At 49.7% G+C, this 16120-nt stretch overlaps 1 protein-coding gene across 1 annotated transcript; it reads right to left on the reverse strand.

The window, feature by feature from the left end:
* Positions 1-160: 160 nt before the first annotated feature.
* Smyd5 (SMYD family member 5) lies at positions 161-14834 on the reverse strand. Its single transcript, XM_041632920.1, has 13 exons — positions 14675-14834; positions 8290-8398; positions 7637-7776; positions 7176-7297; positions 6780-6849; positions 6195-6299; positions 5160-5222; positions 4948-5018; positions 4569-4675; positions 4245-4301; positions 2345-2439; positions 1509-1579; positions 161-1429 (listed from the first exon to the last, which is right to left on the reverse strand). The coding sequence occupies exons 1-13, from the start codon at positions 14768-14770 to the stop codon at positions 1285-1287; spliced, it is 1251 nt and encodes a 416-aa protein (XP_041488854.1). The 5' UTR covers positions 14771-14834; the 3' UTR covers positions 161-1284.
* Positions 14835-16120: the final 1286 nt, after the last annotated feature.

The raw sequence follows: 16120 nt of genomic DNA on the forward strand, positions 1-16120 counted from the left end.
GCCTCAGAGACCTTGTTGGCTTTAGGGGTGTTAACACACCCTTGCGGCTGGCAGTATGAGCACTACTGAAAAACCTGGAGCATTCTGCTGCCACCCCCTGGTGTTAACTAGTGCCCTGTGCACGTAGCCCACTCTCCACAAAGCACCGCCAGAGGCCTATCACCACTCACATTTTATTGAGGCCAGAGGGAGAGGGTGCTGGCTATTGAGAAGGAGTGTGCCCAACAGGTTAAGGGGGCCAGTCAGGCACATTTCACCTGGCTCCACCTTAGAAAAAGCCTGTAGCATAGGCACTGGTCCTCCCTGGGAGCCCCTAGCAGGGCTATGTGCAGACCTTTCAGGGAAAGAATGGGGGTGGTAGCTGTCGTTCCATGATGCCCACCCCAAGAATGAGATGGTCATCTGTGGCAAGGAGGGAACAAAGTCATGGCTCATCTCCAAGCGTCTGCCCTGCTCCTTCAGGTTTCTGGAAGACTTCAGTGCTCCTCTATGGATATCTTAAAAGTGGATGAGGCCATTTGCTAGACCATTTCAGCTGGTCGCAGGGAAGAGTGGAGCATCCTAAATTAAGGAGCACAATCTGTCATCTGGCATTCTGCTAGAGTCCTGATGAAGATAAGCCTCTTCCATACCTTTTAGGGCTAGCCACCTTGCCTGAGCATAAGAGCCAAGGCACAGGCGCAACAATCTGGAGTCTGGAGAATAGGTTAATCTCCACCTCCCCAGTGTCCAATGGGAACAGCCCAGCATCCCAGGCACAGTCTTTTGAAGTGTTCTGAAGGCCTAGACCTTTGTTCCTGCCTCTTGCTGCCAAGTGGCAGGCCACTGCTTCAGCTGCAGCTGTGTAGGTGAGCAGTAAGAAAGAGGTAAGGCATCATATCACCTCTCAAGGAAACCAGTCTGCTTTCAGACTGGCCACTTTGTTGCTCCCCTCAAGTTAACAGCCAGTCAAGAGGGGCCAAGCCTCAGGCGGATGGGTGAGTATGGGCCAAGGAGCCCAGAGGAAGAAAACTATGAGGCCTGGAGCCTGTTCCAGTCTCACAGCTACGGTGGACCATGGTGGGGGAAGACCAGTTCTGGAAGGCTTGGTGATGGCACAGGGCCAATGCAGCTCAGCAGCAGTGCTCAGGGCATGAGGTCTGGTGAGGGGTGGGGCTCAGGTCCAGCCTCTCTCCTTTCCTGACAGAATGCCAGAAGGGAGAAAGCAGGCAACGGGTGCGAGGGGGAGGGGCTGTCCTTCCGACCACATTTGTGGAGGGCGGGCCCCTTCCAGGCAGGGCAACATCACACATCAGTCATCTCATCCCCTAGCTCTGCATCTTCAGGCTCTCCTTCCTCATCTTCTTCCTCCTCTTCTTCTGAGGTCACATTAGGGTCATCGGCCTCTGCCAGGCATTTGGGACAGGAACAGATGAACAAGTAGTTCTCCCTTCAAAGGAAAGGGGTGATAAGTAAGTCAGTTGCTGGGATGGAAAAGCCCAGAGCCCAACCATGTCCCCAGCTGGCACCTGAGGATCTTGTGGCGGCTGTGGCGGCTGCGCTCCCGCTGACAGCAATCTAAGTAGCTGATACAGATTTCCTGTGGGGTAGAGAAGGGTATGATTGCCTATGCCCTCCATCAGGTTAAAAAAGAGCTTCCCCAGCCAGGTGGTGGCAGCACACACCTTTAACCCCAGCACTCGGAAGGGAGATGGAGGTGGATCTCTGAGTTAGAGGTCAGCCTGGTCTACAGAACAAGTTCCAGGGCAGTCAAGGCTACACAGAAACTCTGTCTCAAAACAAACAACAACAGAGAAAGAACTTCCCCAACAGCTGCCATATCTATTGTCAACCACTGTCCCTTGCCTAGAAGCTAGGCCTTCAATACTCTTCAACTGATCCATTCTCCTGCCTCCAGCAGGTAAGACTTCCACCTGGGTCTGAGATAGACAAGGATGGAGGTTGGCCTCAGACCCTGAGGAAGACCAGTCAGTAGGCAAGCTCTGTAGATGGGATCAGAGGTTAATCTTGGTATGATAACTTGTATAGGAGAAAATTTTGTCAGGCTGTGACCACCAACCAGGACTCTCAATTCACACCAACCCCTGTGGCTCCAGCCACAAAGAAATCAAAAGGGTAGCTGGGGTCGGGGACCTGGGCACACAGCTCTACTTCAATCTGAGACTTTCTGAGGATGTCTGAAGAACTTGAAAGGATCAAAGCATACTCATGGCAAAATGACTCCAGCCCTCGGGCCTGTGGTAACTCACCACCAGCCCAACAAAGGGACTCCAGCTAGATCCTGCTGCTCCCTGGAGAGAAACTGCAAGGACCTATGCCCACCCATGCTGCCCAGCCCTCTCACCTCGCCTGGTTTAATGTCCTCCAAAGCGGTAACATGCAAAAGGAAGTTGTTTTCTGGGAAGGAAGTCTCTGCATTGGGGACACAACTGTGGTTGCCTGGGTCGCAAAAGACAGATAACGAGTGAAGTATGTCTGTGAAGAACCCAACACCTGGAACATACTAGGCAAGCATTCCACGACTGGTCTACACTCCCAGCCCTTAGTTTTGAATCAGGGTCAGGCTACGCTTGAACTTGTGATGCTCTTGCGTCTAATTCACAAGTACATCACTATGCCAAGCAATGAAAATTAGTTTTTTTAAATGGTAATCCTAGCTGGGCAGTGGTGGCACACACCTTTAATTAATCCCAGCACTTGGGGCGGGGATGGGGGGGAGGGCAAAGGCAAGCAGATCTCTGAGTTCAAGATCAGCCTAGTCTATAGTTCCAGGGCTACACAGAGAAACGCTAGGGGGAGGAGGGATGGCAAGGGACGGATGACAAAAACAAAAGCCAACAAAACAAAAATGTAATTCTAGGGGCAGGTAGATGACTCAGCAGGTAAAGGTGCTTGTTCCAAGCCTGACAACCTCAGTATGATCCCTAGAACCCACTTAGTAGAAAGACTCGACTCTGACCTCCATATGTGCACCATAGCCTGTGTGTGCATGTGAATAAATGTAAAAACAAAGCGGGGCAATGTGTGCTGGCACTAGCCTGTAATCAGTACTTGGGAGGCAGCGCAAGCAGATCTACATAAAATGTTCCAGGCCAGCCAGGGCCACATAGTGAGACCTTAACTAAAAAATACAACAAATATTAAAAAAACAAATAAAACTGAATTAATATTCTCAAGTCAAGTCTAGTGGCTCCCGGCCCCCATGAGGGAGACAGGAGGATTTGCTGTGAGTCTGAGGCCCAACTGATGGCACAAGTGAGTTCCAGTCTAGTCAGGACTCAAGAGACCCTGTCTCAAAAATACAAAGCAACTAAACAAAAAAAAGCAGGGCATGGCATACCTGTAGCTCAGCACTTAGAAGATGGAACCAGGGCGATAGGGAGTTCAAAATCAGCCTTGGCTACATAGTAAGTTCAAGGTCAACCTGGGCTACAGGAAACCGTATCTCTATACTTCAAAAAAGGGATTAATTAATACTGAACCCTTTATCACTTTTGTGGTTAAATACTGCAGGGAAGGGCAGGTGTGAGACCCCATATTCTGTCCCACTACCCACTGCTCTTTCCTGAGGACAATGCTGATATAATGTGCCTTGCTCTATCACTGCCGAGCGGCTCTACCCTTACCCCACAAGACTGGCCATGTTCTCAGATGTGTCCCATTGTCTCACCAAAGGAGGTGAGAGGCTATGAGGGCATCTACAACAGATATTTATTTGTGTCTGCTAACTTAGAACCCTTGACCACCCAGCCTGGGAGGAGAGGTTATTTAGTAGTGAGGAAAGCAGGAGGTAGGAAACTGGGATCTGGAAAAGGTAGAAGGTGCAAAGGAGACAGGCTCTTCCAGCCTGAGGCCCCTTCCAGGATCCTATAGGCCTCAGGCTCTCCCAGTGCTTCCTGACCACACCCCGCAAGGCATGCCTCCCTTTCCAAGAAGCAGGGCTTTGTGCATCCCCCTTAGGGGACATGGCCTACTATAACCGTCTACTAAAACACAAGCAGAAGGCTAGGGATGAATCCTTGGGTTTGGCTCCCAGTAACACGGCAAACAAGCAAAAGGAATGAATGAATGAATGAATGAATGAATGAATGAAAGAAAATGATAGAGCAATAATTTCCAAAGAAACACAGACCTAACCCCACTTCGAGACTTGCCCTAGTCAGCCCAAACAGGGCAAACTGGGAAAGATGACCTGGTAAGGGCAGAACCATGTGGACTCATTCCTCCCCAGTGCCAAGACTCACAGCAGCTCTGAAGCACGAAGAGGCCAGACCCTTCACAGTTCAGGAACTCGCCGGTTGCTGTAAGAAAGTAATGTGAAGACGTCAGTGGGAAAAGGAAATTAAACTCACAAGAACAAGACACCCTCTTCTCAGCATGGAGCCTCTGGATAGATCTCAGGACCATTTCTCATCTGCACACCTTGTGGCTTGAGCTGAAGCGTTCTATGGGTGCACAGGGGTTCCCTTCCCCTACCATGAGCTTAGCCTTCCCTAGCAAGAACTGTGCCCACTATCTGACTAGGGGAGCTCTAAGAATGGGGGAAGCCACAGCCCCATCTTACCAACCTGCCTCGATGTCCTTGTACAACTGGTCAATGAAGGTGTCCAGCTGTTCCCGGTCCTGCGGCTTCAGCTCCAGAGCATCACAGGCATGCACCCACTGGCTGAGGGAGCTGCAAGCCCCAGCAGCCCACGGTTGGAAACAGCCCAGCTCACAAGGCTCTCTTCATGTCCAAGCATGGTAAGCCCAGGCAGAAGAGTCTCCCACCCTACCCTGTTCTTTTTCTAAAGGACCTTACCTTCCCAAAAGAGCAGCAAGTTCCCCTGTCTTATTCCTCCCGTCCAGGTCACCCAATCCCACCCATCTTGAAAGAATCTTCCTACATTAATCCCCCATCTGAACACTAAGGGACTACTTAGTAGGTCTAGAACATTCTCTCCTGACCTGGTTCCAATCCCTTGACCATTGGTCCCAACAAGGGCAAAGAGAGACCGGAATCCATCTGGCGTGAACCACTGTAGGAAGAGAAAGGTAAGCCTTGGGCTGCTCTTCCTAATCCATCTCTACAGTGGAGGCTTCTGAGAGCTGGCCTCACTTCGGCTCTAGGCCTGGAGCACCGGAAAGAGAGACTTCAGGTCCCACCCTGCCACACTCACCTGGCTGAGGGTCTCCTCATAAAGGGCCTCTGTGAAAAGGCTACGCAGAAGTTCCAGCTGGCCCTGGTTTAGGGGAAACAGAGGGACACTTGCAGCCCAGGAAACTTCCCCGTAGTACCAGGTAGTAAGTTGAGAAAAAAAAAAAATCAAATGAAAGAGGTAAAAGGAGTCATATATGTGGCCTGAGCTTTCCCTGGGGACAGAGGCAGTACTTATTTCCAACTGTCTGAGGGATCCAAATATGGGTGTGAGCCCTAAACTTCTTCCTGTTTCTAGTACTTGTTCCAGCAAGGCTGAGGCGGCACCATCCTCACCCTCCCTTGGAGCTTCCCTGAGACTTCCTTGGCCTCTGACAAGCTTGACTTTCTCCTTCTTTATTCTTTTTGTTGTTGTTTGTTTGAGAAAGGGTTTCTCTGTATAACAGCCCTGGCTGTCCTGGAACTCGCTCTGTCAACCAGGCTGGCTTTGAACTCACAAAATCTACTTGCCTCTGCCTCCCGAGTGCTGGGATTAAGGCGTGCATCACTGCCATCGGTTCTTACTTTTTCTAGATCTAGTAAGCAACACCCTGAGCTACTTCTTTTGCACAGCTGCATTCCCACCCTCTGTCTGCCTCCCTTGGACAGTCTCTACCTTCTGGCAGCTCCAAAGGAAGGTTGAGGTCCTTAGTGTCTTATTCTCACCACCTGAGTTTCACAACTCTCCCTGACCTATGGACCCCCGCCCTCCACTCTCCAGGAAACCTGCCCTGCCACTGCTGCCTTCCTCACGACTCTTGCCTTCCACATGCCGTAACAAGTACTCTTGGGTAGGACATGCAACCCCTCTTCCCTACTTCCAATTTTAGGTCTATATTTAGGTCACAAAGGTAAATGGGGCTAGGAATGCGCAGTCTTTGGGGAGAGTTTTAGAACCAGGCTTTAACTCCTACTGTAGCTGAAAAGAGACCAAATGTGGAGTTAGTCCCCTAAAGGTAGCCCAGACACCACAGGCCACTTGAAGGGTAGGGGAAAGAGGCCATGGGAGAAAACCAACCTTGAATTTGTCCCCTAGGAGTTTGTGGACAATTTCCTCCTCCTCATTGGCTGTTTTGCTGCAGAACTGGGAAAAAAGCCTGACCCAGTGGTCCTTGTCCTTGGCCTGGAGGACAAAGACACATGAGGCCATGTGCCCATGTGGAACAGAGGGCTTATGTTTCTCAAGTCCCTTCCATTAGGGAATCACCATCCAAGAGCTTCTGCCCAGGTCTCCCTCCCACTCTGCCCACACAGAAGGGCTTGCCAGCTCCAAACACTGTGAAAATAGAAGGCCACTGAGGAAGAACAATACAGACAGAGGGGTCAGCATGAAATCTCTCACTTCATGTAAGAGATGCTGTCCTGGAATACTGGTGCCTGTCAATCAAATTCAGGAACTGCTGCTACATAAGACAGACATCTCATAGAAAAATTAAAACAGGCAAAACCAGAGCCACGGCCCATGCCTGTTTCTGGTGAACAAGCACTGGAGGATCTCTGTAGCCAGCAGCTATCTTTCAAGAAAACCCAGGAGCAAGGGCATCCAAACAAGGTCAGATAACTGAGCCCCAGGGTTGACTAGGGGTCAGTTTCTCTGGCTCACCTGTTTCACTGTGGCCACCATCCGAGCCATCAGCATTATACTTGCTGTCTCCGGAGGATAGTGAACACTCCTGGGAAAAGAGAAAGTGTAGCCTAGAAATTCCCTCCCTAGGGGCAGCCCATTCTGATAGCCACAGAGACACTTCCTGCCCATCCATCAGTTATGAAAGGCAGTACTTAGGCAAATCTGTATCCTTAGGGTATCTCTCTGTGGGTCTGAAAAGGGATGAAGACTAGGGCTGGCTGCTCAGATTAAAGGCACGGTGCCAAAAACTGTGACTTCTGTTTAAGCCTAACAGTGGAGAAAACATCTTGGGGATGGAACTCCCAACAGCTCCCAACAGCTGTGGAGCCCAGGCAGGAATGGAAGCAAGGGTAAAGACAAGAAGATACCTACCTCCATGCCTCCTGCAGCCTATTGAGGGGGTGCCGGGGGTCGTCCTGGGATGGGCCTGGGCACAGGATGCGGTGGTATTGCTCCGCAGCTGCCAGCCGACACTCTGCACTGCAGTACATCACCTGAGGTGGGGTGGACGTTAGCCCCCAGGACCTGGGTACTCACCTCGTTCAAATGCATTCTTTCCCTAACAGCCCCAGAACGAGAGCTCAGAGAGGGTAATTACAGATGTTCTAGGGGCATGCACCTAACCTAACCTTGTTATACTACATGAAGGGAAGAGCTTTTCAGCTCCTGACAGACTACCAAGAAAAAGGCATGTCCCGCCACACCTGCTTTCTGGATGACGGACACTGACCACAAGGAAGCTAAACAATTCCTGGGCCCTTTCACTGTCACACACTAAAGTCTCCTTGGCCTTTTCCCTCCCCCTCCCCAGGGCATTCCCCAGGGGTGCTCACCTGGCAGTGGGGGCAGTTCTGGTGGAGGTCCTTGCGCACACTGCACAGCTCTGGGTGTGGGAGAACCTGGCCTGGTTTCCCAGTCAGCCTCTGGGCATTCTCCTCTGCCTTCTCCAGTGCCCGAAGACAGTGGTCACAAGCTGCAAGGAAGCCAGACACAGTGAGTGCCCTCTTTCAAGAACCCTCTAGCTCCTCCTGATCTCCTCCACTGTCTTTCCATCAGACTCAGTCATGGGGATCCCTGCCTCAGAAAAATATGGAAAGGCCTGTGGCTGGCAAAGCTAAGGATCCCACTTGCTCTGGCCCCTAACTCAGTCTTCACTGAGCATGGGTTATGCATGGCCTTTTAGTAGGGACGTCTGATTTGGTACAGAGCCCTTCAATGTGATATCCAGACACTTACATTATGAGTGCAGACTAAGAGAGCATCGTCCCCAAGAACCATTTTGGAGGGACCCCCCCCCCCCCATTCCCGGTACACAGTCCCAAACACAGAGGTAAGCAGTGATGTGGTTCTCAGGTCCTGTTCTCTAGGGAAAGACAGCATTTCCTCCCAGCACCCAGAGGGTTAGCCTGAAGATGTGTGAGGCTCTCTTCCATGCACAAAATGGCTGGGCCCGGCCACCCACCTGAAGCAGGCAAGATGTACTCACCTCGATACCGATAAAGTGCATTCCAGAGAAACTGTGAAGCCACCAGGGGCCTTTCAATGAAGATGGTCTCTCCCTTCCGGATCAGCTGTGTGGCGAACAGCCCCTTTCCCTAAAAGAGCAGAGAACAGACAGGGTAAGAAATAGCTCCAAACCCGCCATAGAGCCACATGCCTATAATCCTAGCACATGGAAACAGGGGGATCAGTAGTTCAAGGCTAGCCTGGGCTACATAAGACGGTTTAAAAAACAAAAACAAAAAAATAGGCTTGAAAGATCGGTCAGTAGTTAAGTGTACTTGTTCTATAATCATGAGGACCAGCGTGTGGATCCCAGTACCCACATAAGTAATCCAGGTGTCTCTACAAATGCCTGTAACCCCAGCTCCAAAGAAGGCAGAGACAGGAAGATCACTGGGGCCTGTGGGGTATGAGCCAAGCAGATATGAGCCCGAGATTCAGGAAGAGACCCTGCCTCAGAATAGGTGGAACATAATGCAAGAAGACACACAATGCTCTCTTCTGGCCTCTGTGCACACACAGGCTTGCACACCTGCACACAGATGTATACACACACAAAAGTAAAAACAGGCTGAAAAGTTGGCTCAACAGTTTAGAACACTGGCTGCTCTTCCACAAGACCCAAGTTTAGTTCCCAGCACTCACATCAAGCAGCTTACACTGAAGGCCTCCACTGACACTAAGCACTTGTAGGATACACTTAGGCAAATACACACATAAAAATAACTTTTAACAAAGACACAGTTCCAAGAGCTCTCAGGAGGCTGACCAGCTGCACCTCTGGTGAGAGCGGTCATCAGCCTCCTTTAATGCCTACTCTAGAAGCTGACTAACCTACTGTCGGCTGCACCTCTCTCTGTCCACAGGACTGAAGTACCTGGTCAAGGAGGGAGCCACCTCAGCAGCCACCTGGATACCTGAAGATAGACATTTCAGAAAAGCTGGGGGCAAGGCCAAGATTCCTAGTAGGCTGGGGCCTCCTATACCAGCAGGGCTATCAGGATGGCACCATCCTCAGTTCCCCTAGAAACCCTGCTGCTCAGGGTTACAGAGAAATCTTGGAACCCAGCAGAAAGCAGCCCAGTCCCGGGGAGAACTGATCTCTTCTTTGGTCAGGGCTCAGGGATGCACAAAGCACTAAATTAGTCCTCGAGCCAGCTCCCAACACCCCCTGGGACCCTCCCAGTGAATGCTTCCTATTGGAGAAGTGGGTAATCCAGTAACTCTGCCAGGTAGTTCCCGAGGTGTGGCGATACAGTGCACGTGAGCACCCTCATGAACTCTACCTTGTCACTAGCCAGGGTTTAAACGGCAAATCTCAGGTCCTGCCCAGACCCGTAAATCAGAATCTGCATCTTTATGTTAGTATGTGTGTCTATGTGTCTATGTGTGATGCACGTGCGTGAGTGCAGATGCTGTGTGGTAGTTAGATGACAATCTTCAGCAGTCATGGGGTTCGGTTCTCTCCTGTTACTATGGGAACAGGGGAATGAACTCAAGTTCTCAGGCTTGCATGACAAGCACTTTTCCCATCTGAGCGATATCATAGGCCAAAAATTTGCATCTTAATAGGATTATGGAAATTTCTATGTATGTTAAAGGTTAAGAAATCAGACAATAGTGGTATATGCCTTTAATCCTAGCATTAGGGAGGCAGAGGCAGGCAGATTTCTTTCTGAGTTCAAAACCTAGAGTCTACATAGTGCATTCCAGGACAGCCAGGACTATACAGAGAAACCCTGTCTTGAAAATAAAAAGCCTAGCTGGGTGGTGGTGGCGCACGCCTTTAATCCCAGCACTTGGGAGGCAGAGGCAGGTGGATCTCTGAGAGTTCGAGGCCAGCCTGGTCTACAAGAGCTAGTTCCAGGACAGGCACCAAAGCTACAGAGAAACCCTGTCTCGAAAAGAAAAAAAAAAAAAAAAGAAAGAAAGAAAGAAAAAAGAAAAGAAAAAGCCTAACCTGGCACACCTTACACATCAGGGCAAAGAGAGAGCCCTTAAACTATTCTCTAACACACACACACACACACAGAGGGAGGGACAAACGGACGGACAGGCACTGGCTTCAAACTTGTCCTCTGGAATGCTAAAGTTACAGGTATGAGCTACCACCTCTGGTTCCACTGCTATTTTCTGAGCAAGATTAAGAACTCACGAGAACTTGGAGCCTAGGCAGTTAATGGTTCTGCTGACACTTACTGCTTCAGCAAGTGATGGTGCTCCTGCCAACAGAGCTGCCATCACAACGGGGCAGAGAAAATGCCCTGTCACTGTGCTCGCCACAGCAGCTTCCTGTTTCCCTTCAGCACTGGCACTGGATACAGATGGGCCTTTGCCACCCTCAGAGCAAATCTCAACCTATGCATAACCCAGATAGCTTCTCTTTCTTTTAAGCTAACCCTGAAAGTGTGTTAGTTCTTCTAAAGGTAGGGATAACAGGTATGTGCCACTACCCCACTCCAGAAGCTAGTTATAGGATAGAGAAGGAGAAATAAGGTGACAGCGAAGCCCACAACCCCCCTTGTCTTCCTTCTTGGAAGCCTTGTCTCTACACTTTGTTGCCCCTGGGATCAACCAAGCAAAATGAAAACTCAGCCTTCCTGGAATGGACAAAGCAGCCAGAACAGAGAGACCCATGTGACCTCTGACAATTTCAAATCTTGAAACTGGGTAACTAACCAGACATAATGGTGCATGACTTTAATCCTGGAACCAAAGGTTAAGAAGCCTAGTGGCACACTTCGAACATCAGGATGAAAAGTGAGGGAAACAACCCTTGAACTATTCTTTCTCTCTCCCCCCCTTACACAAACACACACACACACACACACCCCACAGGCTGTCTTCAAACTCGTTTTATCCTCTGGAATGCAGAAGCAGGCAGATCTCTGATGCAGAAGGAGAGGCCACACTGATCTACAGAATGACTTCCAGGACAGCCAAGCCTTCACAGAGAAATCCTGTCTAGGGGAGGAAAAAAAGGATACCTATACCTCTCCCTCTCCCTTAGGTCCTGGATGACCAAACACAGAAAATATTTAGTCACTAAAGCAAAGGAGAGCCAGAGGAATGGTGGCTGGTGTCTGTAACCCCAACATTTAGGAGGAAGGAGAATTAGGAGTTCAAGGTCACTCAAAAAACAACAGGGCTGCAGAGATGGTTCTGTGGTTAGGAGCAGATTGCTCTTCCAGAGGAAGTAGGTTCTTTCCCAGTACCCACATGGCAGCTCACAACTGTCTGTAACTCCAGTTCCAGGGAATCTTACACCTTCACACCAATGCACATAAAATAAATTTAAAATAAAAAAACAAAACAAACAAAAACAAGCAAAGAGAAAGAATCAAGAGTTGTTCCTTTCTAATGTCACTCAGTCCTCAAACATACAAAAGTATTTCAAGAAAAACAGCTCCAATGCAGATCAGGAAGCATGCAAGGTTGGGCACTGGAGCTCACACCTGCTTGGTGTCTCAGAATCTGGGAGGCTGATGCATGAGGACTACCTTAAATTAAAGGCTAACCCGATCTATGTAATGTGGTTCTCTGCCTTCCTCGTGTGTGGCGACCCCAACCATAACCTTATTTCGTTGCTACTCCATAACTGTAATTTTGTTACTGTTATGAAATGTAATTGAGCATCTGTCTTCTGATGGTCTTAGGCAACTCCTGTGAAACAGACTGTAACTCACAGGTTGAGAGAACCTCTGACATAATACACAGTAAGACCACATCAGAAGGAAGAAGGGGACAAGAGAAGGGAGGAGAAGAGGGAGGGAATACAAACTTTAAGAGATGATTACACAAAACTCTTAGACCATACAGTATATGTAAGTCTTATTTATTATGGCAGCCAGGTGGCTCAGTGGGTGAAAGTGTTTGCTGCATCAAACTTGATGACCGAGTTCCATCTCCAGAGCTCACAGTGGAAACAGAGACCCGGCTACTGAACGTTGTCTTCTGACCTCTACAGGATGTTGCACGCACGCATCCATGTCCAGATACACACACATACCATCCACACAAGCAATAATAAAACACTTTAAAGAGCAGGAGATTCCATTAAAAATATATAATCTTCCACAAGTGATTTTTTTTATAGAAAAATACAATAATCAAGATAATTCAAAAGCAAGGAAGCCCAAAATAGCGAGCCATGCTGGAACCTAGCTAGTGTACACATTCCAACTGGCACCTATTGGACCTCAAGTTAGGTTTCTGTCCCCACTGATTTGTCTCTGGCATAACAATTCATAGATTATTCCTCCTAATTTCCACAGAAGCAGTACAAAGTGGCTAAAACTAGCTCGCACTTGACCCCTCCCGTCATGCTTCAGGAGATAGTTCTCTAAAACTTTCTACCCTAAGGCAGGCGTAAGTGTGGTAACCTGAGGAAGCCAGCACAAAGGGAGAAGACTAGTATACATCAGTCACGACAGATGGCACAGCTGCCAGACGCCCATGATAAGCTGAGTCTACACAGGAAGGCAATTCTCCCCAGCAGGAGGTTAGGGCTAAGCAGAGGAACATGACCAGTTGGAGTTCCTGTTTGTTTTTGAGGCAGGATTTTCCTCTGTACCCTAGGCTGACCTAGAACTCACAACAGTCCTCCTGCTCAGTCTCCTGAGTGCTGGAGAACAGGCCAGGGCTAATCACCAGCTGGGGTCCCGAGACAAGCGGGGGCAGAACTAGCAAGGAGATTGGCAGAAGTGAAAAATGAGCTGGAAGTGAAGAACGGAGAAGGCCAGGATAGGGAAGGGGTAGTAGAGATGAACGGTGATTATTACGGGATCTGAGACACCTCAAACTGTGGGTCCCCAGAAGCACCAGAAGCTCTGGGTGGAAATGGGAATGGGAACAGCTAAGGACACAAAGGATATAGGAGCTGACTTTGCACCCAAGGAGAGGAGTGCTCCCAATGCCTACAGAACAAAAAGACTAAAAGAGTTTGGGATGGAAACCTGTACCATCTGGAGATGCTGACAGCAGATGACTCCAGAGCTAACATCCTGAGCCAAGGACCAAGGATATGCACATCATTATTACTATATTATTACTAGTTCAACTCGACGTTCATCCTTAGGAATGCAAACGATAAACCATTTGCATATGTCAACTGGCAGAGTCAGAGGAAAAAAAGAGTGCTGGAAATAACCAAGTCTTTCTGCACTGAAACCCAGCAGTGAGACCTTTGCTCCCAGGGGTGATGAATAAGTTTTGACATAAAGGAGCCATAGTAAGGATTTGGCTGAGTGAAGTGTGGCTCTCCCCTGAAACACATCAGTCAACTCTAACCAAATAGAAATGGACTCAAGGATATGGAAGATGTACTGAAAGAAAACAGGGGAGGGGGTGTTTCAGGCACTACCACGCAGTAACCCAGCCCGGGAGGTGAGAGCAGGAAGATCAGTTCAAGGCCACCCTTCAATACAAGAAGCCCTCTTTTCAAACTAAAGAGGTAGCTTTTAAACATGTAACTTTAAGCCGGGCAGTGGTGGCGCACACCTTTAATCCCAGCACTCGGGAGGCAGAGGCAGGTGGATCTCTGTGAGTTCGAGGCCAGCCTGGTCTACAAGAGCTAGTTCCAGGACAGGAACTAAAAGCTACGGAGAAACCCTGTCTCGAAAAAAAAAAAAAAAAAAAAGATGTAACTTTAATATACTTACATGTGCACAAGTACAATACCAAGTGATTTTTATCTTTACTTATGTGCATTTTCTATTCTACAAGGAATAAAACACGATAATAGAGCCGGGCATAGTGGTACCCACCTTTAATCCCAGTACTGGAGAGGCAAAAGTCAGCCTGATCTACATACACAGTGAGTTCGAGGCCAGCCAGAGCTACACAGTGAGACCCTGTCACGAAATCATACCATTTTCTTATTTAAAACCCTTCAGATAAGCACTCGGTATGTGGGTTCTGGTCCAAGCTTCCTAACTCTCCAAGCCTCCACCCATACCTCATTGAGAAGGGACGCTGGGGTGCCAGGGTGATTTATACCTCAGTTCCCTTGGCTAAGCACTCCCCACCCACCGCCTTCTGATCAGCAAGCCACGCCCCACACCTAGCCAAGAGCTCCCCAACCTGGTCCAGGAGATTGTCCCAACCCCAGGACCTCCCAAAGCCTCAACTCCACCCAGGACATCGCAGTCCCACCACGAGCCAGTGGGCCGTGTTCGGCCGGGAGGGGTGCGCACGCAGGCTCCAGGGTGAGCTTCCCCCGCGCGAAATCGCCACGAGCCTCGGAGCGAGGGCAGACCCTGCGCCCCGGGCCCGAGTAGGGGCCAGGCCGGCGCCGAGCAGGCCGAACTCCAGGCTGTGGGCACGGGTCCCCGTGGCGTCTCCCCCGGCGGGATCCCGTCCGGCCTCACCTTGGCGCTGCTCACAAAACGGACTTCCACGGCGCCCCGGGCGCCGCCCGCCACGCCCACGCAGAAGGAGAACACGTCGCACATGGAGGCAGCCATCTTGGGCACGCCTCCGCCTTCTGACCCTTGACCCGGTCCCGGGAAGCCCCGCCCATCGAGCCGCCTAGCGCCCACCCTCCATCCGCACCCCGCCCCAGGACGTGCTGAACCACGCCGCCGGTTTTGGTCTGCAGCGAGGCAAGGTTTTGGATGTCTTGGTCGTTTGACTGGGTGGACCGGGCCTGCCTGTGTGCTTGCACTTCTAGTAGACTGTGTTTCAGACTCGGTGGTCAGTGTCGGAGTCCACTAATGACGGCTGACGAGGGAGCCCAGAGGGAGCCCCCTTAGTCTATCCCTAGCGCCACAAAACCCAGTCTGTGTTCATAAGTGTCCATTGTTGCTTCTTTTCGCGCTGTCTGGTTTTTGAGACAGGGTCTCACTATGTACCCCAGGCTGGCCATGAGCTTGCAGACATCCTTGCGCTTCAGAAAACCTTCACTGTCCTCCCGACAATGAACAAAATCTTTTTTAGACTGCGAGGTGTGTTACAGCAGAAGACTGACTTACTCAGTTTCTCTTTGACCCTCATCCTGAAAGGAAGAAGCAGTTTAGTTGTTGGGGCTCACTCACAGTTTAAAAACTCCCCTGTCTTGGTTGGCAACATTTCTGCTCTACAGTTGTTAAGGGCGCTTGCCTTGCATGCAGGTAGAGAGTTTGAGCCCCACCACTGCTTAAACCCAACACGATGGCTATGCCTAATACCTGTGCACTGAGAGGACCAGAATTTCAAGGTCATCCTCAGCTACATAGTGAACACAACGCCAGCCTGGAGTACCTGAAACCTTGTCTGAAAAAAGAAAACTTAGGGGCTGCAGAGATGATTGGCAATTAGCACTTGTTGCTCTAGCAGAGGACCCAGGTTTGGTTCCCAACACTGGTTCACAACTATCTGTATGTAACTCCAGTTCCAGAGGGCTCTGATGTCATTTTTCTGCCTCCTTAGGCACCAGGCACACACATAGTGCACATATACACAAGCAGGCAAACAATCATACACATAAATTTAAACAAAAATTAAAAAGAAAAAAATTATTTCCTTTTTCTATAAACCCTCCTGCCGTTGTCAGACTATTTTATTTTAACCAGTGCCTGAGCTGACAGGGACTTTCTTGACTGCAGAGTGGGGTTATGGAGCAGAGGTGAGATGTGAGGAACTCTTAACTAGCTGCAGAAATGAATGCGCACAGGCATTGTCCTGAGACCAGAAGAGGGCTGCTCCTGTTCCTGCAGCTAGACCTGACCATACCTTATTTTCTTGTTTCATCCCTCAGTTGACTATATAGTCCTTGACAACGGAACTCTGTCTGCTCGGCTATGGTTTCATGGTGACACTTGAGGATTAGGTAACAG

This window comes from Microtus oregoni, unplaced genomic scaffold, assembly GCF_018167655.1.
Source record: "Microtus oregoni isolate MIOR12 unplaced genomic scaffold, Mior012 000002F_ref0000024, whole genome shotgun sequence".
Classification (NCBI taxonomy): Eukaryota; Metazoa; Chordata; class Mammalia; order Rodentia; family Cricetidae; genus Microtus; species Microtus oregoni.